At 37.5% G+C, this 27,114-nt stretch overlaps 2 protein-coding genes across 8 annotated transcripts; one reads left to right on the top strand and one right to left on the bottom strand.

The window, feature by feature from the left end:
- The first annotated feature begins 474 nt into the window (after positions 1-474).
- Positions 475-12,420, top strand: LOC103713431 (uncharacterized). Of its 6 annotated transcripts, none has more exons than XM_088722593.1 (7): positions 482-677; positions 1,818-3,536; positions 3,646-3,683; positions 3,795-7,352; positions 7,458-7,594; positions 9,077-9,303; positions 9,410-9,667. In XM_088722593.1, the coding sequence occupies exons 4-7, from the start codon at positions 7,272-7,274 to the stop codon at positions 9,478-9,480; spliced, it is 516 nt and encodes a 171-aa protein (XP_088578719.1). In that variant the 5' UTR covers positions 482-677; positions 1,818-3,536; positions 3,646-3,683; positions 3,795-7,271; the 3' UTR covers positions 9,481-9,667. The 6 variants fall into 6 exon arrangements, 3 of the variants coding, with proteins under 3 accessions (XP_088578719.1, XP_088578720.1, XP_088578721.1); XM_088722594.1 differs by having other exon boundaries at positions 1,818-1,999; XR_015987479.1 differs by lacking the exons at positions 9,077-9,303; positions 9,410-9,667 and adding an exon at positions 10,236-12,420 and having other exon boundaries at positions 476-677.
- LOC103713432 (profilin-1) lies at positions 11,945-25,975 on the bottom strand. Of its 2 annotated transcripts, none has more exons than XM_008800361.5 (3): positions 25,684-25,975; positions 23,351-23,488; positions 11,945-12,321 (listed from the first exon to the last, which is right to left on the bottom strand). In XM_008800361.5, exons 1-3 carry the CDS (start codon positions 25,804-25,806, stop codon positions 12,187-12,189), a joined length of 396 nt encoding a protein of 131 aa, XP_008798583.1. In that variant the 5' UTR covers positions 25,807-25,975; the 3' UTR covers positions 11,945-12,186. The 2 variants fall into 2 exon arrangements, with proteins under 2 accessions (XP_008798583.1, XP_088578722.1); XM_088722596.1 differs by lacking the exon at positions 11,945-12,321 and adding an exon at positions 19,881-21,307.
- Positions 25,976-27,114: the final 1,139 nt, after the last annotated feature.

Consider the following 27,114-nt stretch of genomic DNA (forward strand, 5'->3'; position numbering starts at 1 on the left):
TACACGACTCACACTGTATCCGCACCCATGACCCATCGTACTCAGCGCTGCGTCCAATTCATGCGCTCGAAGCTTAAACGACCTGCCACCAAGGTGGTAGCACCGATGGAACGCAATTAAGATTCCACCGGAGTGATTCAGGTTCGAAACGTGCGGACGTCGATTAAATGTAGAAATCGGATGCTCTCCGCCTGATTTATCCGGTGGAGTTGTCATCTGATCCGCCTGTACTGAAGTGGCGCTGAGGTAATGTACTTATACGTGAGTAATGAATCCAGTGGGAGAAACCCACCGGTCGAAAAAAGTACATGGAAACTTGCCATCTGCATCAAATATTTCTAGTGGAAGGAGAGCCAGTAGGGACTGCTGTACGGATGAGATTGCCTCCCCTATTTTTTTTTTTAAAAAAAAGAAAAAAAAGAAGAAAAAGGCTTAAACGACCTTGCATTTTGCACATAAACAAAATGACTGATATCGTATTTCCATCGCAAGCCTATAAAAGGCCTTCCCACCTCCCTCCCTCGTATCTCCCTCCTTCCCGCATTCGGAACAGGGTGTGTTTCCTCTTCCCTCCCTCCGATCTCGTTCACGACGAATGCCCCGATCGAACTCCTCCGACCGCCGTAGAAGAAGAATTGCTATCGCCGTGCGGATTCGAAGCTTCTCATCAGGTCAAGGTATGAGTTCTTTGCCTTTTCCTTTTCGTTCTTGTTGCTTTTTGATCTTGTTTCTTGAGATTTATCACATTAAAGTTTCTTCTTCTATATGAGTTCTTGACCTTCCGTTTCGATCGTTCTTGAGATTTCTCGCGTGAAAATTTAGGTTTCCGACTTGGATTTTCGGTGGACTTTCTGCTGTTGTTTTTATTTCTATAGATATATAGAGACTTTAAGGAAGAAATTAGGGTTTCTATTATAGGTATGTTGGGAAGCGTACTGATCCGATACCATGAAACGGCATCAAGATGTGGCATTATTTGATTCCCAAGCTTTCTTGCTCGACTTTTTATCTTTTTCTTGAAGAATTATAAGTGTGTTTTTAGAGAAATCAATTCAGAGTTTATAACTTTGTGCTAGTGTATTCCGGATCAGGCATATTGAGGTTTTCTTGAACCCGCATGAAGGTATGTTTAGGGTTCGTCTTTTTCTATTTCTTATTTGCTTCTGCCTGATCCATCGTTAGGTTTTTTTGCATACAATAGATGACATGATTTAACTTTCTTGGTGCAAGATTTGGTTGCAGAAGAAATATTCTGTTTCGTAATAGATAATTCTCGGGTAATTTGGTTTGAAATTTTGTTATATTGCTTGTGATATATGATCTATTGTTATCACTGATTGTAGCATCTGTTGCGGAAGATTTTGTTTTCTAGTGCAGTTTTTTTTTTGTCTTCTGTGAAGCCACTTTTACTGTAATCGCCTTCTTTATGGTGCCTATTAATGAATATTTCAATTTATTTCTCCCAAGAATTAGGTTTACAGGAATAAACTGTCTCACTGCTCTGCAATCCAGTTTTGTGACATAACGTGCTGTATATTCTATTAGTTCTCATAATGACAAACTTGTGTTTATGGAGCAATATCAAGTTCAGTTTTCTGCTCACTTCTTTCTTGGGGCCTGGACATTTTTCTAGTCTTGCTTATGCTGTCTATGTGATTTGTTTTGATTATGATGGGATGAGACCATCAGTTCAGAAATTTTAGGTAAGTTGTGGATGTCCTGTCCAATATCTTTAACTGCACTCATAGTTTTCAGAGTTTCTTGAAGAATATCCTTTGATATTCACACAGAACACTGATGAAAATCATAATTTAAAGGTAAAAGAATACTGCGAGTTAGGGGCAACAACAGGCTCGTGGAGTAGAGAACCAGAATGATGCATTAAATGCATGAATTCATTTCCATGAGGAGACTTGATCAGTTGATATCCTGAGGTTGATAAATTCAGCAACTTTTGCTCATCAAGATGATACTAGCCATTTCTATGTTGAGAAAACAGGTAATCTTGAGATTCACATTGGAATTTAATTTTCTCTAACATACTCTGTTAGAATCCTTTTGGCTTAGAAATCATGAAATGTAGAACTATCTTATTGTTTATATGCATGAATTTAAGAAGAAGTCATTATGTTATGCAGTTGATGGTCTCTGATGCTTCAGATAGTGAGGTTGATCTGAAGTTGATTTTAGAAGTAAAATTTCAATGCCTTAACTAGTCTCAACCAAACTATTTGAGTCCTCTTTGTATAAGCATTTTTCTCATTTATTCCTGCTAATGGCAATATGATCTATTATTCCATGCTTCTTGAAAAACTACTTCAATCTATATTTTGTCAACTGCCTCAACTGCACTTTAAAGACCATTAGTGCCTGGACCATATTGTTGTGTCAAAACATAATTTTGCTGTAATTGTGGTGCTTAGAGAGCTAATTTGCTGTAAAACCATTCAGCAGCTAATTCTAAATATTGAAAAAATGGTCATACCCTGAACATGTCAACTGTTCCATGTATAACTGTCTAACTTGATCTGTGTCATTCTCCAGAAGTGCAAAACCCATATATAATGAAAGGGATGTGTTTGGCAGTTAATACTGAGCAACTGATGCAGATATAAGGGCTTGGCAAGCTCAAATTAATATTTGGCTGGAGCAATCATGGTTCATGTTGCATATTGATGAAGTTATTAAAGAGAAAAAAAGACTCACCCCAGAAGTTCACGTTATTACTTTTGTTAAATTACATCAAACTGTTGCCTTGATCTTTTAAATATGCGATCTGTTATCCTTTTGTACTCTTTCTGATACACATTTGATTGCCTCCTTTAGGTTTAAGGACGTTCCAGAGGATTATGAAATTGAATGCAAATTCAGTTAGAGGGTGCAGAAATTTGATGATCTGTCTGTAACTACTTTGGATCATTAATGCATACAAAACATTGTGGTGTTCTCATGGCATGTGATATTTAACAAGTATGACTTATGACTATTCGGCATTGACTCATTAATGACATGGTTGCTTGTGCAGAGTTCCCATTGACAGTAATTATGTGTATGGTTTTGTAAAAACTAGGGTGAACTCTTGCACCACCTAACTTGGCACACACTTTTGTTTATAAAAGTTGTGTTTTATCGCAAAAAAGTGGAAAGTAATTGTGATAAATTATTGGAGGTTGGCTTTAGAAAACTGAAATCCAGGATTCATATTTTCTAATCACTATAATACAAAAAAAAACATTATTTTCAGGTTTTCAATTAAGCAATTCACGTAACATTTCTTTTTTGAGTTACTCATTTTTTTAATTTGCAGCCTTCTAACTAATATTGGACTGACAGTTTATGGTCTATGAAGGGTTAATAGATATTACAACAAACTCAGTTGATGACACGTGACTCATGGTTGACTTGAAACTTGGTCTGACGTGTCACTCTGTCTTTTGTGTTTGTAAATGCTTACTGAGTATTTCCCCCACTCTTTAAGAGAGGGAGAGAGATACCTGTTATATGTCATCTTAGCAGTTCTGGAGACTTATGATTCAGTAAGTTCCGTAAATGCTGAATTATATCTCCAATTGCTTACTTATATAATTTCTGCATTTTTCTAAACTTGCTGATGCGATTCTGTTGATTTGTTTTGATCATGATTAGATGCAGAATCATCAGTCTAGAAAATCTTCACATAGCTGGTAAGTGATGGGTCTCCTCTCCAATATCTTTAATTGCGCTTGCAGTTTTGCGAGTTTCTTGAGGAATGTGCTCTGTGATATTCACACATAACACTAATGCATAAATTAAAGGCAAAAGCAATATTTGGAGCAAAGGAAATGACAACAGCAGCCATGTGGACTAGAGAACCATAATAATGAAAGTTACCATGAGGAGCCTTAATCACTTGATGTCCTAAGCTTGATATATTCGGCAACAACATCTCATCAAGATTATTCTAGCCTTATTGATGGTAAGAAAATAGATATTCAAAGCTTAGCTATGTTATTTAATTTTCTGAGGCATCCTCTGTTAGAATCCTTTTGACTCGGGAATCATGGCACATTGTTTATAGCTTTATATGCATCAGTTTAAGACAAAACCATCATATTATGCATTATGTGATTGATAGTCTCTGATGGTTTAGATGACAAGGCTGATTTCAAGTTGATTTTAGCTGAGTTTTACTCCCATAAAAACTACAGTCATGGTTAACTAGCCTCAATTATTTGGGTCATTCTTTTGTAGCGATTTTGCACTCTTAGTCACTTCATTCTTGTTAATGACAACATGTTCTATCATTCCAATCTTCTTGGATAAAAACCTCCATCTGTATTTTCTGAGGTCTATCTCTCCTCTTTCTTAACCTTGTGAGTACCTTTTCTTAACCTTGTGAGTACCTTTTCTTGTGGATGAATGCCACTTTTAGCTATGCTAATCAACCCTGTATGCATGTATAGAAGCACCCAAAGGTGACATATGCGTGTGCATGATGGGGTGAAAAAAGATAAGTCATTGGATCATAACCAGAATAAGAAAATAGTAAACCACCTTGTTTTGCATGGGTGTTGATGAACATATAAATTCATATGAATGCCATGAATTTTGGAGATTAAAAAAATGACGAGTAAACTATTAAAATGTACTACAAAGTAATAAATAAATCATCTTTAATAAATCATATTTTACACTTCTTGAATCAAATACATAACCGAATCAGTAGTATATAGACTCATGAAGAAAATGCTTGCTGGGCCACTTTGTCAAATGATTTTAATGGAATAATTAATGTGGTGTTAATTTTGCATGAATACGATGCCAACTAAGGCCCATAAGTTATACAAAATATACTAAATTCTTGTGGACTCAAGTGATGCCATGAAGATGCAAAAAGCACACCTATCAAAACTATCGTATAAAAGGTTTAGGATTAGTCGATTCATATTTATACGCTTGCAATTCATATTTATTCTCTTTATTTTCTTAAAAGATCCTGGGGGATGAGACCCATGCAAGGGAAGCAAATGATGCGGATTGATTTGCTTCACATTCAATAGCCTGAATTTTGTTGATTTATAGTTTTTAATTGTAGGATGTTTTTAATTGTATGCTTTAGATTGAAGTCATTAAGGCTTTTCGAAGTCTAATAATAGCCAATCAAGGTCGTATTGTAAGACTTTTAAGTCCATAATTCTAGGAGGTCCAAAAGGAGTCAATTTAGGTAAGTTAAGGTGTTGGTTACTGTTGATGTTTCTGTAGCATGCATAGTGATGCTACAGTACATGTCGGCTGTTAGAAGTTAATAACTGGTTTGCTCTGGAAACTTCAAGGAGTTAAGACTGACGGTTCGGTGATCGGGCGAAGATAGACGACAACTGTAAGCTTTTTAGGGGTTTGTTTCTATCTTTTGAAGAGGCCTGGAAAGATTAAAATTCGTTACTTGTGGGTCAAGTTTGAGTCTTAAAGTGGGCTGAGTAAAAGACTTGTATGCGGTGTTTTTTTAAAAAACATTTTAAATCATGAATCAAATTGAAGATTTGAGGCTAGGTTCTTGTTTCCTCCCTCTCTCTTCCCCTCTTCTCCTCCTGTCCGTATTTTCTGCCATTTGTTCCTCTCTTTTCTCGCTTTCTCTCAATCTTCTTCTTTATTTTCATAATCTGTTGTTTATTCCTGCTTTTTTTTGAGCTTTGAATAGATCACATTGCTGTCTGTAGATTTCTGTGTGCATTATTTGATCTAATCTGATTACAGATTTATATTTGATTGTCCAAGAGAGCTCTAGATTGTGATTTGGTTAATCTTCCCACATATAGGACACCCCAAATAGACATTCTTTTAAATAGCCATTGCTCTAAATTTCAAGTTTTCTTATTGAATAACAAATCACAGAACCTTGACAACCAGCAATAAAGTCCTTCGTACCTTTAATTCTTCACCTTAGGACCACCAAAGCATGCAGGAAGTCCTAACCCCTTGCTGTCCTACATCACATACTCATAACAAATACTGTGAAACTTATCCTGCATTGGTTACTGGATGAAGAGTAAATTTTCTTAGCTGAATCATCAAACAATCACCAATCAAATCTTATATTCATCTACATTTGGCTCGAACCTACTTGATTTTTCATTTCTCATCAACATTTTACCTCTCAAGGCAGATAGCTATCATCTAATATTTCCAATGACACTAAATATCTTAGTCTTTCATCATAAAAGATAACCACTGATAACTAAAGTTAAGTATGTGAGGACCTGTGCGGCCATATGTTAATCCCATATAGGCTATGAATTGGGTAGATGTTGGATACTTATATAGTATCAAGGAACCCAAATAATGCCTGTTGGCTAGCCTTTTGGGGTGGTGTCTTGGGTTGTTACAACTAAGTGCTGGAAAGGCTGCACATGAGTCGGGTTGACCCGTGATCCAACCTAACCCAACCTGCTTAGACCGTATCCGAACCCAATTTAAGGACCTCTGGGGTTGGGTCAGGTTCCAAATTTGGACTTGTTTCACATTCCAAGTTGGGTCTGGGTTTAGAGAGTTTTGATCCAAAGCGATTCATTTGTTATATGGGTCTAATTTGGGTCTTTTGACCTATTATCGGACCTGACCTGAACCCGGTATACTTGTTAACTTGAGGTGAGGAGGGGTGTTAAGCCGAACTACTCTTTAATGTAGTCTCTACTCTTCCGAAGTCCCAATTATTTCCAACTCTCAAATACCCGTTTGGTCTCCCTTGGTTCGAGACCCTAACCCTAGAGCCTCTTCCACAACGGCAATCGACTGATCCTGCCGTCCAGCAACGTTGACGTGCTTCGAGCCTTCATGATGATCTCCTGAGGTATCCCCTTCACTACGTCGGCGTGCTTCGAGCGGTCAAGCCTCTTCTCACGACAGTCTCTCGAGGTATCCTCGCTCTCCCCTTCCACCCTCACCCATCTCTGCCATCGGTTGGCTATGGAGGGTCGTCCATCCATCTCTTCTTTCCCCATTTTGGCTGTTTGGTTGGGGTGAAAATTAGGGAGTGGGTTCCTTATGGGAGTTGCTGGTCTTGGGAGTTTGTGGGTGCTGCCCTAAAGTTTGGTGCTGGAGGTTAGCGACATTGTTCCCGTGGGTTCTTGGTTTTGTTGGGATTTGTGGATTGTCGTGCATTCCTAGTGTTTGAGGTTTTGGGAGGGGGATGGTGGTGGATTTGGAATTGATGGGATTTGGTCTGGGTTTTTGTTGGGTATATGCCTTACAATTGGTTCTGAGCTTGGTTTGGTAATTGTCGGGTATATGCCAAAATGCAAGTGTGGTACTTTTACAACCGACTCAAACCTTCAAAGCTTACTTGGATTGCGATGTATAAGAAGCAGCATAAGAAGGTAATTGTTCCACGTTCTGATCCATTTATATTTGTGAATCATGCTGGATGCTATATGCTGCTATGCTTGGTCATTGGCATACTTATTTTTTGCTTTCTATGTCAGGATATCCATGCTGAAACTGTGAAGAAGAGGTGCCAAAGTATCAAGACACCTTACTCTAGATCAATTGTTGATGCTACTTTAGAGGTGATTCAGAAGAGAAGAATTGAGAAACCAGAAGTATGGGATGCTGCCATATGGTATATTGCTGCTCTTTTCTCATCCTTCCCTCTGATTTCTTTCTTCATTATCTTGTGTCAAGAACGTACATCCTTGGATGGAAAGTTTGACTTTTAGATTGTAGATTGATATTGTGACTGACTTGGCATTCTATCCATGCTCTGTTTCAATCTATTAGATATCTTTAAATATAATAATTCGTATAATCCATAGGGAATGCTTGACTTTCGGAACTCTTTTCAATTGCTTTCTGAGCCTTGTTGGAAAAAAATTATGTTGAAAGAGATATTCATGTCTAATAATGAGTCTAAGAATTTTCTTTTGTCCAAATTTAACTTTCACTTTAGAACTCCATATGCGTGACCCAGATTCGACCCGAATCTGATTTGGTCCTAAAATTTTTCGGGTTGGGACCGGATTATACATGGACCCGACTTGACTCGAATGACCCGTTGGGTCAAAAATTTTGGCCGGAGATCCGATCTGACTTAATCTTCTATTAGGTTGGGTTTGCATCCAACATTAGGACCCGAACAAGGAATTGGGTCGAGTTGGGGTCAGTCATGACTTGGTCCGACCCGACACATTTGCACCCAATGTAGGTGCATGCTAAGGCGTGCCTCAGTAAATCTTAGAAGATGCACACATCCAGATTAACATCGAACCATCAATAGGTAACTTATTTTATGATCAAATCTAGACCACTAGATAACTTCGATGCTTTGATATGTTTTGTTGACACTTCTAGCAGTTGGATGAGGGCTTAAATCATCATAATAGGAAATTTGTAGCGTGATCTTGGCCCTTGACTTCATCACACGCTTTTGTTCTATGGATCTCATCCCCAAGATCATTTTGATTTTTTCCATCTTTATGCTCCATTGTCAAAACTTTATGCCTTCATCAATTATAAATTGATTTGGAACTACATGTTTGAGACTTTCAATCTCCTCAACTAGGCTTTCTAGGAGCTATTGCATCTTCAATTGAATCATTGTGATGTGAAGGATCATCACTTCTGAGATTTCTGATAAACAAATCTCCAATCATCATAATGTGAATGAAGAAGTTACTTTATACTAAATTCATTTCCAAATGACTGCCTAGTCCGTTATACAATTTCCTAATGATTCCTAAATACTGCGTGAGAGGACTGCTCCAGTTTTTCCGTGGAATGGTATGCTCCAACAGTTGAGATAGTCTGGTCCATTTCCTGACTTGTCCTATCTCGATACTTGGCACAGTGCCTTGTCTCAGCACTTGGGATGGTGGGATGCCCCACCGTCCATCCAGTATTTAAAACCTTGGTGATAAGCTATATCCATTGCATGTATCATCTAGGCTCCTTGGCAACCATGAAGTGCTGCTTTTGGTTGGCAAGTTAACTGATTTAAAATCCTTCAGCTCTCATTCTTCTAAGAATTTATATGATTATCCTTCATAATAAGCACACTACACCATGTTGGTTGTGCTGATAACGGGCCTTCCGTATTGAGTAATAGGCCAGATTGTGGAGTTAAACTTGTTTGGTGTAAGAGCAGACTGTGTTTGAAGAAACTTCTGCAGTTCAAGGTCGGGCATTTGCAACTGTACCTCACCAAGCAAGATTTACTGGCCAGCCCGTTCCTGAGATGGCCGGCTCCATGCTTAAATTGCCAAGGATTGGCTCACAGTGATTTGGATTCCTTGGCTAGTGAAAAGTCAAGATCTGGCAGGAGAATCTGGTTTGGTAAGTCAATTTATAAAATACATTAATGCATCAAAATTAATTCTTTTCCAACATGCAAGTCTCAGGCAAGAAAGTTAAATAGCTGATGGCAGCCCTTTGGTGGCAGCTAAAAGAGGAGCAATAGAAGAGCTACACCGTCTCTCTTTGCATGAGATTTCTGTGTTACCATGGCACTAGTTGGTCAATTCCAGTTTTAACTTTTTTGATATACAAGTATGATTAATCTGAAGTTGAAAAGCTTCATTACATTTATTCAGTGTCTTCCTGAAGCAATATCAATAAATCAAGTCTCCTAAAGTTTAGTATCTTAGAAACTTGTTCTGAAAAAAAATGATACTTTTGGAATGAATTTTCCGTCCATTCATTTGAAATCCAATGTGTGTGTCTTGTCTAGATGGTGTTTGTATTGACAAAAGTTTGCATGTAGACTAATGATGAGGTGAATTGATGCATGAGATATCATTTTCTTTCATGGCCTATAGAAGAAAGGTATGATTTCGAAAGACGAAAATGCAGGCTAATCTTTTATATAAGGTAGAAAGGAGGAAGCCTCTCCAGCTATCATATAATGTGACAGTAATAAGCTGTATGCAAGCTTAGTTGAAGCAATTGAGAAGTATTTAAAACATCTTAATTATAGTCTATGGATGCAAAATATCTGAACCACCTTATTCAAAGTTTGTTAAGATTAAAAAAAATCCTTCACAATTATTCATTTTTCATTTATGCCAGAGAAGTATTGCTACACATGATGCATGATGTAGATCTTTCATATAACATGGAATGTTTTAGCTTGACAAAGGATTTAGCACGTGTCACTTGCAGCAAATGTGGCTCCTTGTGACCTAGTTGTAAAACTGTACATAAGCTGCAATATTTTACATACTGTATATCAAATATTAGCAATTCTCACATAGTCAAGCAACATACAGATGGTTAACAATAGCACAAAGTTTTCAGCTATGGTTGTCTAAATGTGGATATGGGGTATGAATGGTATGGAATGGATGCTGAGGAGATTGGATGCAACCACTTAAAAGGACTTCAATTATTTGCATGCTTGGCATAATGGGCTTCAGAATCCTTCTGTGGATCAAGATATGCTGGCTCATGGGGTACAATTCCACCCTCTTTCGCTTTCTAGTGTGTTGCACAGTTTCTCTAGAATTCTTGGTTCATACATTGATTTAATAATGAAGTCATTGGAATTCTTAGCAATGCTGAGCTGTCAGAATGACTGGGGAAAGAAAGGGCAGCCTGAGAACTTATTTTCCTGTTCAGAACCTCAATAGTATACATCCAGAACCTGAAAGTATCTCTCTCAGGAAGCTAGAGTATGACCTTTTATATTATTTGCATGTGGATTCTTTCTTATGATGTCATTTTACTTATCTACAGTTATTCCATATTTACTTTATTACGCTTCCAAGTTTGCTCGTGTTGTTGCATGGTCAATTTGGTGTATTTCGGTTGAGACATGGGTTTAGAATAAAGGTGATTAGTAGGTCATGGCTTTGGTTAATACAGTTGCAGAGATGTTAGTCTTTTACCTTTTAAAATGGAGTGTCTATAATATGGATTATTGTCTCTTCTCAGAGAGAGAGAAAGAGAGAGAGAGAGAGAGAGAGAGACATTTTGCTCTCATGATTTCATCCACTTAGTATGCTTAAAAAAAAGTTCCATGGAACGGTCAATGTTGCACACAGCATGAACCTAGTGTAACTGGATTCAACACTTGAGCATAATTTGCATGTTTGTGATCTTTATAATGCAATACCTAGAGCAAAGTTCTTTAGGCATCATTAAACATTTTTAAATTTTTAGGTTGCATTTTGATGTATCATGTTCTCTCTTGCTAATTGATTCTTCGCTTGTGCTTAACTGATTAGCAGATCATTTCACATTTTTAGTATAGTAATATAAGATAGTTATCTTTCTAGTACTATTTATTTTCAGTACAAAAATCTGTACCTCATCTGCATATTCAGTCTCTAAAAAAAACTCAGTTAAAATTGTTATAGTTTGGTGCATCTAGTTTGTAATTTTGCACGAACTTATAATTTGCTAGCTAATTGTTCTCTGTTCTAAAGCACTCCAGGAATCACATCCATTAACTTGTCACATGTTAACCATCTTCTTCGATTGATTAGTTGAAATTTCTTGTTTTGCTTGTCAAAATCCTTCAGCTTTGTGAGGTGTTATGTTCGGTAACATGCCAATCATTGTGACATGGAGAGTGGTTTTCATAAACACAACCTCAACCAAGACAATCTCGATAGTGGATCCCCCGTACTAGTATAAGGTTAGGTTCGATGCTAACATGTCAGTATAGACCAGTATGACATGCCAGGACCCTAGCCATTTGCTTGCACCTTGTTTTTGGACCCATATGAAAGATGTTTCTCCGTTCAGAAGGTGGGTGCATGTAGTGACAGCACAAAGCCCTCGACATCAGCATTCTATAATGGCGGAATAAGCATATTTTGTAGTAAATTATAACAAAGCTACAGCAGTCCATGCCATCAGGCAAGCACCCTAGTTTAAGCAAATAATAAGTAGAACTCAGTTTTCAAGCGAAGCCTCCCTGGAAGCCGAGATAAGAATATAGAGTATGGAAACAAAATGTAAACAGCATACATGGTTAATCTACAATCTTAGTACCTTGAAAATTTGCTTATGGATATCACCATTCAGTAACCCTAGTGAAATAAAAAATATAGGCATCAAAGTTTAAGATAGGTACAATCTAACTGAACCAGATTCTCTCACAAATATCCCACAGGATACAAATAGATTATTCACCGCACTCATGCCAATGCCAAGTTGATGCAAGCCCATGTCAAACATTCAGATCAAACAAAATAAAGTCCCAATCGACCAAATTCAGAAACCCTGATCGACAAGATAATCACCAAGCCTCTCAACAACCATGTTGCACTGACCAGGAGTCATTGGCTCATCATATATACCAATGATCAAGGCCAGATTGGTTTTCTTGACAGTGACACCACCAGAACCCTGAAAAAGATTTTTTTAAAGAAAAACAGGAGAAAAGTCAGCGACCGTTGGAAAGGTTTATTGTCGGTGACACCACCAGAGCCCTGAAAAAGGTTTATTGTTTTCTTAGAAACCATGATTAATTTTTTTCAAATGAAAAAGCGCTGGACCGTTGGAAAGGTGTGTGGGCAATGGTGATGTTAATTTGATTGTAAGGTGGCTACACCCATCAGGTATTGGAGAAGCTTAATAATTTGTAACCAGGTAAAAAGCAAGATGAGATGACTAAAATTAATTAGGCAAAGTATTAAAATGCAGGCACAATATTCAGGGACCAGTATGGTATACAGAACACATGCGGTATGCAGGAATATATGCAGTTGGTACCATAGAAATTTCTAAAAATTAAATAGCATTTATAAGAAAAGAAAAATAAATAAAAATAAATGCTAAATAAGTAAAAAACTCATTAAAAAATGAAAATTAATTAGAATGTTGCAGTCATTTGATAAATTATTTAGTATACTATAACACATTAAATGCAAAAAAAGATTATGAACAATCAAGTACTCATACAACAAACAAATCTACCCAATATCAAATAATGAACAATTACTACAGGAAAAAGGACTTATCCCGACTTTTTACTGTCGACGCTTCGGCAATTTTGGCTCAGGGGCGAAAATGTGCCGACGCTTCTTCAAATCTACCCAATATCAAATAATGAACAATCACTACAGGAAAAAGGGCTTACCCCGACTTTTTACTGCCGACGCTTAGTATAAGCGTCGGCAATTTTGGCTCAGGGGTAAAAATGTGCAGACGCTTTGAAGAAGTGTCGCCGGATACGACGAGTAGATGATGCTTCAAAGCGAAGCGTCGTCGAGGGCCATTCCCCCCCCCCCCCCCCCCCCCCCGCCCGGCACCACCACAAAGATAAATTCTAATCCCTCTAAACCCTAAACCCTGCAGCCGCCCCCCACCCCCCATCCCTAGCCCCTACAACCACCCCTCAACCCGCGCCCCCCACCCCCCGCCTCCCCCCGGCGGGCAATCCCTAACCCCTCCTCCTCCTCCCTACCCAAATCCAACAAATCCCTCTTCCTCTCTCTGTCGCTCGCTTTCAAAAGCGATAACCCCTCCAGCCGCCGCACCCCCTCTTTCACCCCCAACAAATCCCTAACCCCCTCCAGATTCAAGAAGCCATCTCCTTTTCCGACCAAGTCGTCCTCAAATCCCCCTCTTCCCTCCCCATTTCCAACCTCCTTTGCCTCTATTACTCTTCCTCCCTCTCCATCACCGTAGGCGGCGGCCTCGTCCTTGGCTCATCCTCGGCCCCCCTCCTCTTTTCCCCACTTCTCTTTGTGGCGTCGAGAAGCAGCGCGCAGAGAATGTCTCCAGCGATGATGCCTTCGCCCGCCTCTTCGCCGTCGTCGAGTCCGACATCGACGACGCCCTCAAGGTCCTCCTCTTTCTCCCTTCTTGGGCTTCTTTTTCCTGATGTTCCCTTAGTGGCGCATTTTTTTCTTTTCCGTGTTGTGTAGAAATTGGAGATGGCAGCCGGAGAGAAAAACAGGACAGCGGCAGTGGCGATGAATGCCGAGATCCGGTGCATCAAGGCCCGGTTGATGGAGTTGCCCAAATTGCAGAAATATGGGTAGTTTTTCATTTAATTTTTCTTCTCTCTTCTCGAACTGTAAATCTTTATGCAGCTTGCTAACCAACTATACTGGGAGTATGCGGATCTCCGGCGAACTCCTCCTCCCTCACCGCTGTCCTCCTCACTTGCCACGAATGCGGTGGTTCAGATCCATGTTCTAGAAAAAGACACCGTCTCCTGGAGTGTTCGTCTCTGAGCTGTTTGGCCTTTTCTCCCTTCTAGTTGATGCTGTCCGTCTTGGTTTTATCCACTACAGTTGTCTTCCCCATTAAGTAGCTGTATCACAATCACAGAACTACTCTTTAGGATATCTCTGTTGTAAAAATTCTACTGTAAACATTGTTCTTGGCTTCCTTCAGCCTCCTTTTAGTTCAAAAAAAAAATATGTGGGTTTTGCAATGCACCCTATCTAAACCATGGATGCAATATTTTTAAAAAAAATTAAATATTTTTTTTAAAAAATATTTATAACGATGCTTTAAAGCGTCGCTAAAAAGCATCACTAAGAACCACCCTTTAGCGATGCTTTTCATAAAGCGTTGGCAATTCTTTTTTTCACTCTGACATAGCCGACGCTTTAGCAACGCTTTTAAAAGCGTTGGAAGGGAAATTACCGACGCTTATAAGCGTCGGTAAAAGCCTTAAAAAGTGTCGCCAAATCTTGTTTTTCTTGTAGTGAATCAAGGTCTAAGCTACTGCATGGCTTATAATTTAGCTCAAAGTACCTATACATTAAGCTAAACATATAATAATTAAGCTCCTAATCTTCACAAAGATTCAAAAACTGATCTTTTCGAGAACCGACTTATCAAAAATGATCCATCATCATTATCAAAAATCCATATGAACTAAGGCTTCCTTTGGCAAAGCTTTTAGGAGAGCCAAAAAGTACTTTTTAACCTCCAAAATATTTTTGAATGGTATGATGGTATTTGGTAAAAAAATTTAATTTTTTTTTGCTTTGCCGAATAGCTAAAAAAGTGTACTTACAAAAAGCTCCATTTTGGAGCTTCTCCTCAAAAGTATTTTTTGACCAATGTCGGAAAGCTATTTTGGTTTTAATGGATGCTTTGGTGACCAAAAATACCTACTAACAAATCTCATATATATACATTTTATATTATACCATATCATATTATTATACTATAAATATAATTTAATATTATAATAATAAATTAATATTATATTATATTATATTAATAATATATAATATAATTTATTATTAGATTAGACTATAATCCAATATATTATAATATTGTTATATTTTATTATATATTACATTATGATTATAATAATATTATATTTTATATAATATTATATTATAGTATATTATATTATATTATACAATATCTTTTATTGTCATTTTATCATACCAAAATATTTTTTTATTTTAATCACCAAACATATGTTCAAGTTTCATAATAATTTAGAAATATAGTTACCAAACAGCTTTTTGTAAAAACTCTACTTTCCGATTCTAAAAGCTCCAAAAGCTCTACTACCAACAATAATCCCAACAATAATTCCAAACAACGCCTAAGACCCATTTGCTGCTGCTTGAGCTTATATAGCAAACTAGCAGTTCATGCAAGTAGGTGGCATATGGGAGAACCACATAGGATCACTAATGTTGTCCGCAAGCTGCATTCACATTTTCGGATTCACATGCCGCTGCCTAAACTGCATTTTTGATAACCAAGTTTAGACATGGATGTCAAAGCAGCATTTAAACCAGTCAAAAAGGAAAACACTATACTGACATAAACTAAGGTATTAATATTGAGCCAGATTCCAAGAAGTAATAGGGGAAAAAATAGACAGGAACTAGAGCTCCATGGAGCAGCGGACCAAAAACCACCACATCAACTAAACTTGTTATAAAATACAAATGCTAAAGGCATGAGAATAAACAGAAACAAATGAAAGTGCAGGGTGGAAACAGGCCAGTTGTAAGAAGTTGGGAAATATGAGCCATAAAATTTTTCCTAATAGTGAACTGCTTTATTATCTAGAGAACTCAAAAAACAGGCACATGCAGGTTGACGAAGTACTGGGGCAAAAAATGAGGTTATACGTGGTTTGTAAGTTGCCATGCAGCACCCTCTATCTCAATCAAATTAGCTCTAGGAGTCTTGTTGCTCACCACTGGCATCAGTTGCCAGACTTCTAATATCAACCATTGAATGGGTTGTTGCAAATTTCTTAAAACACTGCAAAAAATAAGGGGCTCCATTTCTCATTGGCTTAATTTTGATTATATTTAGCATCAAAATTCAACTTTTCAATGATCTAGAAGCTGCAGTACACCCTAATCTATTAACAACTTGCTATCTCAGCCTAAGGGGAGGGCTGATTTCTGGATTACAACCAAATTTTATGTCCTACAGTTTGTTTTGGAAACCGTTCTATTCTGAATAAAATGGTGTAATTCCACCCACGAGCTGTAACAGAACTAACAATTCTCCCGTGATTTCAGAAGGCTAGAGAGAATTCACCCTCCCATTAAATCAATAAAACACGATTTTATAATCATTACCTTGCATTTGCTTTGGACAAGTTTTTGCATCATCCTTATCCCTCTCAAATGATTGTCACACTTTAAATTGTTTGCCTATTTTTAAGCTTTCAATGGTCATTCTTTGAAGTCTATATGACTAAGTTTGCTACGTTATTATCACAGTGTAGAGCAAAGTTTCAACCCTTGCTATGGCACATTGCTGTTGATCTTATGCCTTTTGTATGCAAACAATTCTGCTTGCTGCTCCTTAACTCTCATTGCATGAGAATACAGATACACTTAATAGATGTATGCCTATAAAGAAAAAGCTACCTGAATGCACAAGCTGACAGAATCTTGCCTTATCAGTTCAGGTCACCACTTCATCTCTCTTCTCTTCTTTCAAACCTCTTAGTATATTATAATAGCCTTGGACATATGGGGCTTGAACAGCAAGACCAATGTGCTTTAAAAATAAAACTGGGAAATGAATACAATTTGATTTTATCAAGATCTTGATATTAGATAGGAAACTAAGTATGATTTCATTTTATGTAGTCTTCTTTCACTGAATTGTTCTAATACAGTGTGTTGTAGGAATAAAACTGAAGTTGGGTAGAGAAGCTAATTTGCCTCTATTCATGATCAGATATTGATGAAGAGTGAACTGAGGCCAACTAGAACAGTGAGCCCACTTGCAGTTAAATAGGTAATTTGGTCCAAGTCAAACCTCACTATGGATTTCAAAAACAGCTTTAATGCAATTACTTGGAAGGAAAATTGGAAGTACACTTTTCAGAGAAGAAAATCCTTATCATATTTTCTTAAAATCTCAGAACGAGTTGGTAGTTTGGTTGGATGTACATTTCAAACAGCTATTTGGCTGCCCAAACATAAATTTGATTCCTTCCCACAGAATTAAAGACCTTGCAATATGAGTTCTTTATGTGAAATGAAGAAAAATGGAAGTCCCACTTAAACTAGGGAAAGAGATTGATTTCTCCACATGAAAGGAAGAAAAACTTGTTTATGGATTTATGCACAATTCTGCAGGAACCAGTGAAAATAATCCTTTCCTCAGTTGGTCTGTGGTTTGATCTCATAATTTACCTTCCATATGCCTGAATATCTCTTAAGCCTTATTTTCTTTCAAAATCGAATCATATATTGCATTTTGAATCACTTATAGATACAATCTCATCCAGAGAAAATCACATTTGTAACGGAGAAACAAGATGCTTACAGCCAAAATATGGACTGGTAATGTCTAGCTACACCAACATGCCAACAAATGTGAATCATGATCAGAAAGCTCAATTCTGAAATGTAATCCATGTGACCCCTCATGTGTGCATGCAGTCTGATGACTGCACCCTATAGGATCAACATGGTCCCCCATATACAGCCAATCCACGTAGCAGTCTTCAAAGCACCAGCATAGAGCAAGATGGCCAACATAAACAGCCCAAGCGCTGCCGAATAATTGAAACTTGATCTTTTCCTTTTCTTTCTTTTTTGGCATGGATGAGGAGGGACATCTCAACTATAATCAATTTCATTTTCTGTTTTTCTGAACTTTGCATATTTAGTTCTAATTTTCTAACTTTCTATATATATTTTATAAATTTTATCTTTTAAAATATCAAATGCATCTGCACCCAAATATGTACCCGCACCACATATGAGCTATACAATATGCTGTACAGCATCCTAGCCACCTATATATCCCCACAGCCAATGTTGTCAGGATCAAGGTCAAGCCAAATGTTATAGGAAGAGTCAATGAGATCAGGGCATGGACAAATCATGTAACATTCGTTTCTGATTTCTTCTAAAAAAATATATATATAACAGAGATGTGAAATTTGAAAAAAAAAGAGTCAATTCTCAAGCAAATGAAAGATAAAATAAGAAGTCTAGTTTTCACCATCATAAACCCATATAAAGCATAGCTATTACAGTTATTTGGTACATTACCCTTAAGTAGGATATCTTAAGGGAAAAAAGAGTTAGATTTTAACATATGGTTGCAAAAGAAAGTTCATTGCTTTTCCATGAACTACAAGGTTTTTTCTTAAACAAAAAAATTGTAAGTCAAAAACCATAATGACTTGTTGATTTTGTATGCTCAAGGCATATTACTGATAAACAAATAATTCTAAAAGCCATACAGTCAAATGAATGATAGAAAATTGACTACCCCATTATCTAATACGAAAAGAACAAGATGGATGGGTCATATGATTCATAGGATTGAATGATCCATAGTATGGATCTAGAAAATCTAAACCATATAGGGATGAGATGCACATTATTTGAGATAAAAAATGATCCAGATCTTACGATCTAAATTATGTATTGTAACATTTCAACAACAATCTCTTCAGCTGCTTTTTAGAACCTTGCCAGAATCTTAGGCTTTCGATTTGCATTAGAAGCCCAATTGTCGCAAGCTGATGAGATGTAACCACCGAGCAAGAAGTTGGATGATAGGAAAATGGTTGGACAAAGTAGTTTCAATACCAAAGAAGATGCAGGATTCATATACAACTCTAGACAAAACCACAAAAAAAATGAAGATGATATCTATAGCAGAATCTTAGATTTGCAAGGAGAAACATCAAGGGCAAGGAAAAATTATCAAAAGATCTGAATATTTTACCCAAGAACAATCTTTGCATAACTTAAATGTTTAGCAATCTGCATTGTCAAGCTCATTTGTTGTAGTGGAAGGAAGATGATCCATTCTTTCACGATTTGTCAATTTCACCAATATTAGGGCTGAAAACGGATCGGATATTGAAATATCCATATTCCTATCCATATTTTTTAACGAATACGAATATAGATACGGATATTAAATGGATATCAAGATTAATATCCATATCTATTCTAAATGGATATGAATACAAATCAGATATTAAGCATCTAAACGAATACGAATACGAATCGGATATTAAGCATATCCATATTTGTTATAAACGGATACGGATATGAATCGGATATTAAATATATCTATATTTTCTTATTTGAATACAGATATAAATCGGATACTTTTTCGGATATTAATCAAATTTGAGCAAAATTCAATGATAAAAACTAGCAATAAAGACATGATCATAAAGAAAAAATTCAATTAAAAATATAATTTTAACAAACATTTATCAATAATAAAAACTAATAATTTCATACAAGATATACCGCTTAAGGTTGCTCGTCATCGAAGCAGACATGATCTATAATGCCTCTAAAGCATCTCACGGCTATCATCGAGTGGAAACTAGAAAATAGACGGGACTTTGAAATCCTAGTTACTTGAAAAAGACAAAAGTGGAAAGAGAGACAAAACGGATGAACGAGAGGTTTGAGCCTTTCAGGTGTCCGGGGTGATTCGAAAAATTTTATTCGAATCGGATATTCGTATTCGGATTACTATTTTAAATGATAGTCATACGATATCTGGATTTCTTTTAATTTAGGTTTGGTTAATTACTTAATTGGTTCCCTGATTTAACTTAACTTGAACTTCTTTTTTTCACTTACACTTGTCATACGAATATCCGGATCCGGATCCAAATCTGAAAAAATCAAGTGTATCCTCATCCGTATCCGTATCCGAGAGATTTTTGAACTAACTATCTGAATTTGTATCCAGATCCGATCGGACCAAAAAAATAATATTCGAATCCGATCTGAATTGAATACAGAAACGGATACGGTCGGATATAATCCGACCACCCGCTTTCGACCCTAACCAATATGTCTCATTGAATAACAAATTCAAAATATGAAATGCAATGGCTGAAAATGACTTTTTTTCATGATTCAATGGTCTAGCAACACCACACAGCATGATTGCTCTCCATCATATAAATTACTAAATTTGCCACATGCCATGAGTGTGGGTGAAGGTATTCAATTTCCACATCGTCTCTTCTTTAAACCTTTGCAAACGGAGTTCAAGGAAAGATCAGAGCTTAAGATGCATGGAGGGTATTTTTGGAAATAAAGATGGAACCATTCATGAGAGGAATCTCAATTTAATAGTAGAATAGATGATGCAGCCTCTTAGTTGATGGGGTATATTTCTTTTTCCTGGCTGACTTAAAGTTATGATTTGAACTGAATCTGTTTGTTGTGATAAATGATAGCAAGACTACCTTGAGAAACAGGGAAAATAAATTAAATGGGAGAGCACTGGAAAAAGATTGAACTTATGGATGATTCCTTTTTTTTTTGAGGGGTTTGACACTTTGAATACTAGAGGCCCAAAAATGGTGAAACCCAGACACAATCCCAAAAGTACACCAAGAGGTGGTCAGCCAGGAGAATTCTAGGCAAAGAAAGGACGGACGGGGGGAAGAGGGTGGTGTTCAGACACCAAACATAGAGAAAGGGGGGCATGCCTTCCTCACTGTTTCCATCTTTTTCTCTATAGGCCAGCCCTGTCTTACAACACAGAACTAAATAAGTTCATGATCTGGCAACTTAAGTTACCACACTGTTTGACTAATTTAAACCCTCAAAATAATTAGATCATCTCATAATCACTTTACAAATAAAAGAGCACTAAAACTTTAAATTAAAGGCCTAAACAACTGAAATAAGATTTAAAATCAATAATCTAGGTATTCGACAATTCACATGCATCCATTTAGAGATCCAAGATGGAGATAAGAGTTCTAGATTGAATCCGAAACACCTATTGACAGCTAAGATAGCATAGAAAGAAAGGTTATTTCTGGAATAAAGAGTCGATGTCACACATATCATTGTTCATGAAATAAAGATGCACAAATGGGTGCTAAAGACCTTTTTCCTTTCTTCGATAAGATTTTTTTTTTTCCTGCCTGCGACATGAGATCAACATATCCGTGAGTTAGTAAGGTAGTTCACAAGCTAGATTTATGCAAATGTTTACTGGTTAATGTTCACAGAAACATCAGCAATCTGTAGGTAGTTCCAGCTCACTTAGGATTGCAAAAAGAGGAATCAATATTTTACGAGAACATGGTACAATTTTTTCTAAGAGAAACTTTGACAATTTTGTTCGGCACTCATTAAGTGACAACCACCATATGGTTGTCAAAACCTTGCTTTGCTTATTTTTTTTCTTTTATTTTTCTTTTCTTTCATGGGCTCCACATCACTGAAAGTATGCACTTTAAATTTTATTGTAGGAAAAGTTGTAATTTAAATTTTTATTTTAGGAAATATGTACAAAAAAAGAATCAAGAATAGAACAAACTGGTCTTGAACTTTGACCGGTATGATTAAATTATAGAAGTCTATCATGTTTTTGTTTTATATCCTTTAAAATCTTCATGATTTTCAAGTTGATAACTGATAATATTAAAATCTGATGTCAGATAAGAATCAAATCTTTTATCAGTATTCTGAAAGACTGAATTGCATATAACAACCCAAAAGGTTCTTCATGCCATGTGTACCTCAGAACCGCCCTTCCAATCAATTCTACCTCCAGCACATCAACTCCCCAATGTAAAATGAGTCTGCTTGACTCCTAGGTTTTAGTGTTTCACATTGTAGGACTGCTACTGTCTGTATTCTTGATGATTGTATATCTTTGCCTGCTCAATTTCCTAACCACATTGTGATGACATATATCTACTTCCTACATGAAGCCTTTAACCATAAGTTCCAAGTTGAAACACTTCTAGACACTCGTTTTGTTCTTGATCTTCTTCATGCATAAAATTTAGATGACTAATTACTACTCAAAAATAGATGCTAATAGAAATATCTTATTTAATGCTTAACTGTGTTCTGCTCACAACAAGATTATATAGTAACTGATTGTAACAAATTACTGGCTAATAAGGAGGCAGAGTATTCTTTTAGTAATACAGCTTTTAATCTATTAGTATGAATTCAGACTTTCCTAGACTTCATATTTTCTAATCCTCCATAGCGTTATCAAATTTATACCTGCATATGGTATTTCCATTAGGTGTCATTGCTTGGTGTAAGGCTTAGACTTTCAAGCATGTTCAAGTCCTGAGGTGGCCACTTTGGTGAAAAAAATGCCAAAGGTTAGGTCAGTGCACAGTCTGACCCCCAGGACCTCGGATTGTCAGGACATAATTGGGCAATGGCCTTTTCTATATGGTATTTTCATTGACATCTCAATTGACACCTAGAGGTTACGGGTTCAAAAGATGAAAACAACCTCTCCACATGGGGGTAAGGCTACATACATATAACTCCTCAAGCCCTGCAACGGCGGGAGCCTCATGCATTGGGCCACACTTTTTTTTATCTCCATTGTTTCATTATCACTATAATGAGGACAAGAATGTAAGGTGAAAATTCTTCTTACTAGATGTGCATCACTAGCTAGCTAGCATAGGTTTCAATCCCAAATTTTGTTCTCCGAATTATGGGTTCCGAGCATAAATCTATTAATAGTTCTTCTGGATACATAATAGCTTGATATTGTTCACATGTTTTAAAACCACGAGTTTATTATTTTTTAGTAAATCAACAAGTAAAAAACCATAAAAATTATGCCTCGCAAAAACAAATTAACTAGTGATGCTAAATCATCATCAACATTTCAAGCATTAACTAGCGATGCTAAATCATCATCAACATTTCAAGTATTAGGTATCTGAATTTTCCTACATAACTAAAAAAGGATTGGTTTATTCTTAAAAAATGATTTCTAAAATGCAATTAAGACTAAACTAAGATAAATTGCACTAAAAAATGGCCAGAATAGCACTACATGTGAAGGTCTATGTATATCATATACCTTCAAGTGTTACCACTTTAAATGGCTTAAAAAGATCCAGACAACTATCATTTCTTATGAGAATCATTGGACATAATGCAAATGTATTTAGATGATAGATAGCAGATGGTGTCCTAACCTTCTTCCCTCGAATAACAGATCCTGGCTCGCCCTGGATCACCATGTACTTTGTGCCACCAAGAAATAAACCAGTTGGTGCAAGGGATCCAGGCTCATTAAAATCATTCATAATGGCAGTGATCTCCTCAGGCTTGAACTGCATCATCAAGAAATAATAGAACTCGTAAGAAACAAGAAAGACCGCTATACATATAATATAACCCCAAAAGCTAAAATTTGCACGTGAACATGAGCATATCATCTCATTCATATCATCTTATTGGTTGTAAACTTGATTTTTTGAGTAATAATTTTGTAAGATAAGAGGTCAGGTCCTATTTCTCATAAAACTACATAAGCTGTTTTATAATATGAACTCTTTTTAAATTAGGTCTTTTGTTAACCAGCTTTTAACCAAATGTTATAAACCTCACCTTATACAGGTTGATTATATGTACAAACCAATTGAAATAGATGAAGTCAAAATTTAAATTGTTAATCAACATGGTCTGAAAAAAAAAAGAGGTTAAATTACTTTCTGAAAAAAAATGCAATCCTTATAGAGTTGAAGTTGCACTCCAAATAAAAGGTGCTTGTTGTGAATGTCTTCTTTTTCCTTGTTAATTAACACATAGATTGCATCATAAGTTAATTAAATAATCACTGTATTGCATGAAAATTAAATTGAATGGGGAATAAAAGCATGATAGAACATGAAAGCCCTTAAAGACCCTCCACCCCACTCAACAAAAAAAAAAGGAAAACACAAGTGCATGCATGAATGCATGTACACATTGAGGTCTTCATACACAACACTAATTTCATCCGTATTACTATAATAAGAGGAGGTTTTATGACCAGATTTTCTTTGTGACCTAAATATCTCTATGTAGCTAGCCTTTTTATGTTTGAATTCCAATACAACCTAAAAAAGAGAATTTTTTTTTTAGTTTCAAATAGTTCAGCAATCCTCTAAAGCCCTGTTCTAGAATGCGGAAGTACCTGGAATCCAGGTCTATCTAATCACAATCTCTCGAGTCCCAACGGTTTTTTCTTTTTGACTAGTCTCAAATCCCAAGATTATTATAGCACATGCTGAACACCAGTGAAGATGAATATCTGAGGCTTATAAGTGTGTTTGCCCTCCACTGTTTAATGATCTGGATGATTTCATTTTCTCTGTTATTCCATGTGATGCATTTACCCAACAAAGAAACTATCTGACGGGATGTTCAAAATCCCCCAGCTGATGACAACAAATGCACAAGGAAAATAAATTATACACACATGCCAACTAGTGAACTCAACAAACAACCTATATAAAATATATCTAAGAAAATATGAAATAAGAACATCTACAATGCAGCAGCAACATATTTTTTTACGATTCGTAACATATAATTAAACATCCTTGTTACAGACCCTCGATAGCAGCATTCGGGAGCAAAACAAAAAAGCTCCTGCTAACACAAATAGACTTCTAAAAGCATGAATTGAATGCTATGAATACATCCATGCCAAAGCCTGTAAGATAACTCAGAGTAATCATTTATGTGCATAGTTAACAGACAGATATATTACCAATTTATGTACAACCATCTTCAGTGTTCCAATCTCAGAGTGAGGCAATCAAAGTAAGATTCACTAGCAGAAATTAATAATAAAGTTTCTTATCAAAATCAAGTGTCAGGAAAAGCACGGAAATACGAAAACTATTATAATCACACCACCGCCGAAGAAGCTCCTACAATATCTGTCACACAATCTTGAAGCCAAGATTGTGGCATCAAAGTACCCGATGGTTATGATAGTTGATGAGAGGTTTAAAAACAAACAACAAAAACAACAACAAACACCAAAAATGCCAATATATGAGATTGATTATTCAAATATGCACCCTGCTACAATACATCTCACAAGAAAAATAAGCAGCTGTTCAAGAAAAACAACCATAGATAATGCCTTGAAAGCTGTCCATCCATTCGAGTCAAATATCAACAGCACAGAAGTATTCCACGAAACTCGACCAGATGCTATAACTAACCCTTAGATGGATCCAGAAAAATAATAAATCAAAAAGGAAATATTGATCTCAAACGGTGCGTCAAATTCCACCGACTGAGATCGAGAACCATCTTTCCCTTCCTCACCAAAATCAATCAAGGTAAAAACAACACCAACGAAATCAGCGTATCAGATCAAGAAACAGGAAAAGTAATTCAAACCACTCAAGAACAGGAAAAAAGGAAAGTAATTCAAACCACTCAAGAAAGGGAGATTAGGGAAGGGTGGGTAGCGAATGGAATCAAATCCCATATAAGAAAGAACTGGTTGGAATCGAGATGGAGATACCTGGGGGAAGTTTGCGCTCTGGGCCCAGACGCTGCCGTCGTGGCCGACGATGGCGGCGGCCGTGAGGTGCTGGCCGTCCATCTCGCACATCAGATGATCGTCGACGTACGTTTGCCACGACATCTCCTCCTCCCCCTTCCTAGTCGTACTCTTCTTCTCTTCTTGCGGCTCGCTCTCTTGCTTCTCCTTTTGCGATCTCTCGGCGGGGGTTCGCGTGAGATGGATGGATGGATGGGGCTCTGAGTTCCTGACGTCGGTGGGCGCTTTTATAGCCCCAGAGGTCAGGAAATAAAAAATAAAAAAAAAGAAAAGAAATATTTGCGTGTTGTACTCAAGCACTGAAATTGGGAATAAATATCATGGGTTTTTTTTCCATATATCTTGTCTCGTGCCTTGCAGAGTGTGTGCGGCTGTGCGCCAGCAGGAAGCTGGAGGCCTATATTCCAGCACTGAGGGTTGGACCTATTTCTCACATGCTCTATGCTAACGATTGTCTTCTCCTGACCAAGGCACGGGTTTCTAATGCACGAGTCCTTCGCAGGGTACTGGCGGGTTACTGTGCGGCGTCCGGACAGAGAGTGAACTTCCTGAAGTCAGCCATTCAGTTCAGCCGTAGCACGAAGAGCAGAGTCAGATAGGAGATCCAGAAGATTCTGCAGATACCAGAGCAGGAGAGGATACTGATCTACCTGGGAGTGCCTATCACAGGCCGAAGACTACGGGTGGCAGAGTGCTCGGGGTTGGTACAGTAGATCGAGAGCAAGCTGGAGGGATGGAGGGCGTCATCTCTATCCATGATAGGGAGACTGACATTGGTCAGATCGGTGTTAGGGTCCATGCCGGTATATCTCATAGCCAATACTATGGTACCAAAGATGACTCTATTAAGGATTGAGTGTCTTCTCCGGAGCTTCTTGTGGGGGTCTTACGGTAGCGGCCATGGGGTTCATCTGGTGGCCTGGAAGCAGGTCTGTCTTCCCATCAGCGAGGGCGGTCTGGGAGTGAAGTCCCTCCTGAAGAGGCGTGAGGCTTTTATTGCTCGGCACACAGCTCTCTTCTTGTTGGAGCTACACGGGCTCTGGAGTCGGGTGATAGCAGCCATATATGGTCGAGGGGGTTCAGAGGTGGCATGGAGTGGCCGCCGAATCTCCATCATGTGGCGCGAGATTGGGAGATACTTGCCGACTGTGTCGGCAAACACCAGGTGGCTGATTGGCGATGGACGGAGTATCGATGTGATAGGTGATCCGTGGGTGGATATCATTTCTTTGAGGTGCTGGCCGACCATGGTGGATACTGAGGTAGCAGAGGGGCTCTGGGTGCGCGACCTCCTAGCACCAGGGAGGGCAGAGTGGGATGAGGCCAGGCTACGACAGTTTTTCGGGATACACCTTGCTGAGAGGATCCGGTCACTTCTAGTACTAGGATGTG

Source organism: Phoenix dactylifera, chromosome 5, assembly GCF_051530095.1.
Source record: "Phoenix dactylifera cultivar Ajwa chromosome 5, Ajwa_hap1_PhDact_Kaust_v1.1, whole genome shotgun sequence".
Lineage (NCBI taxonomy): Eukaryota > Viridiplantae > Streptophyta > Magnoliopsida > Arecales > Arecaceae > Phoenix > Phoenix dactylifera.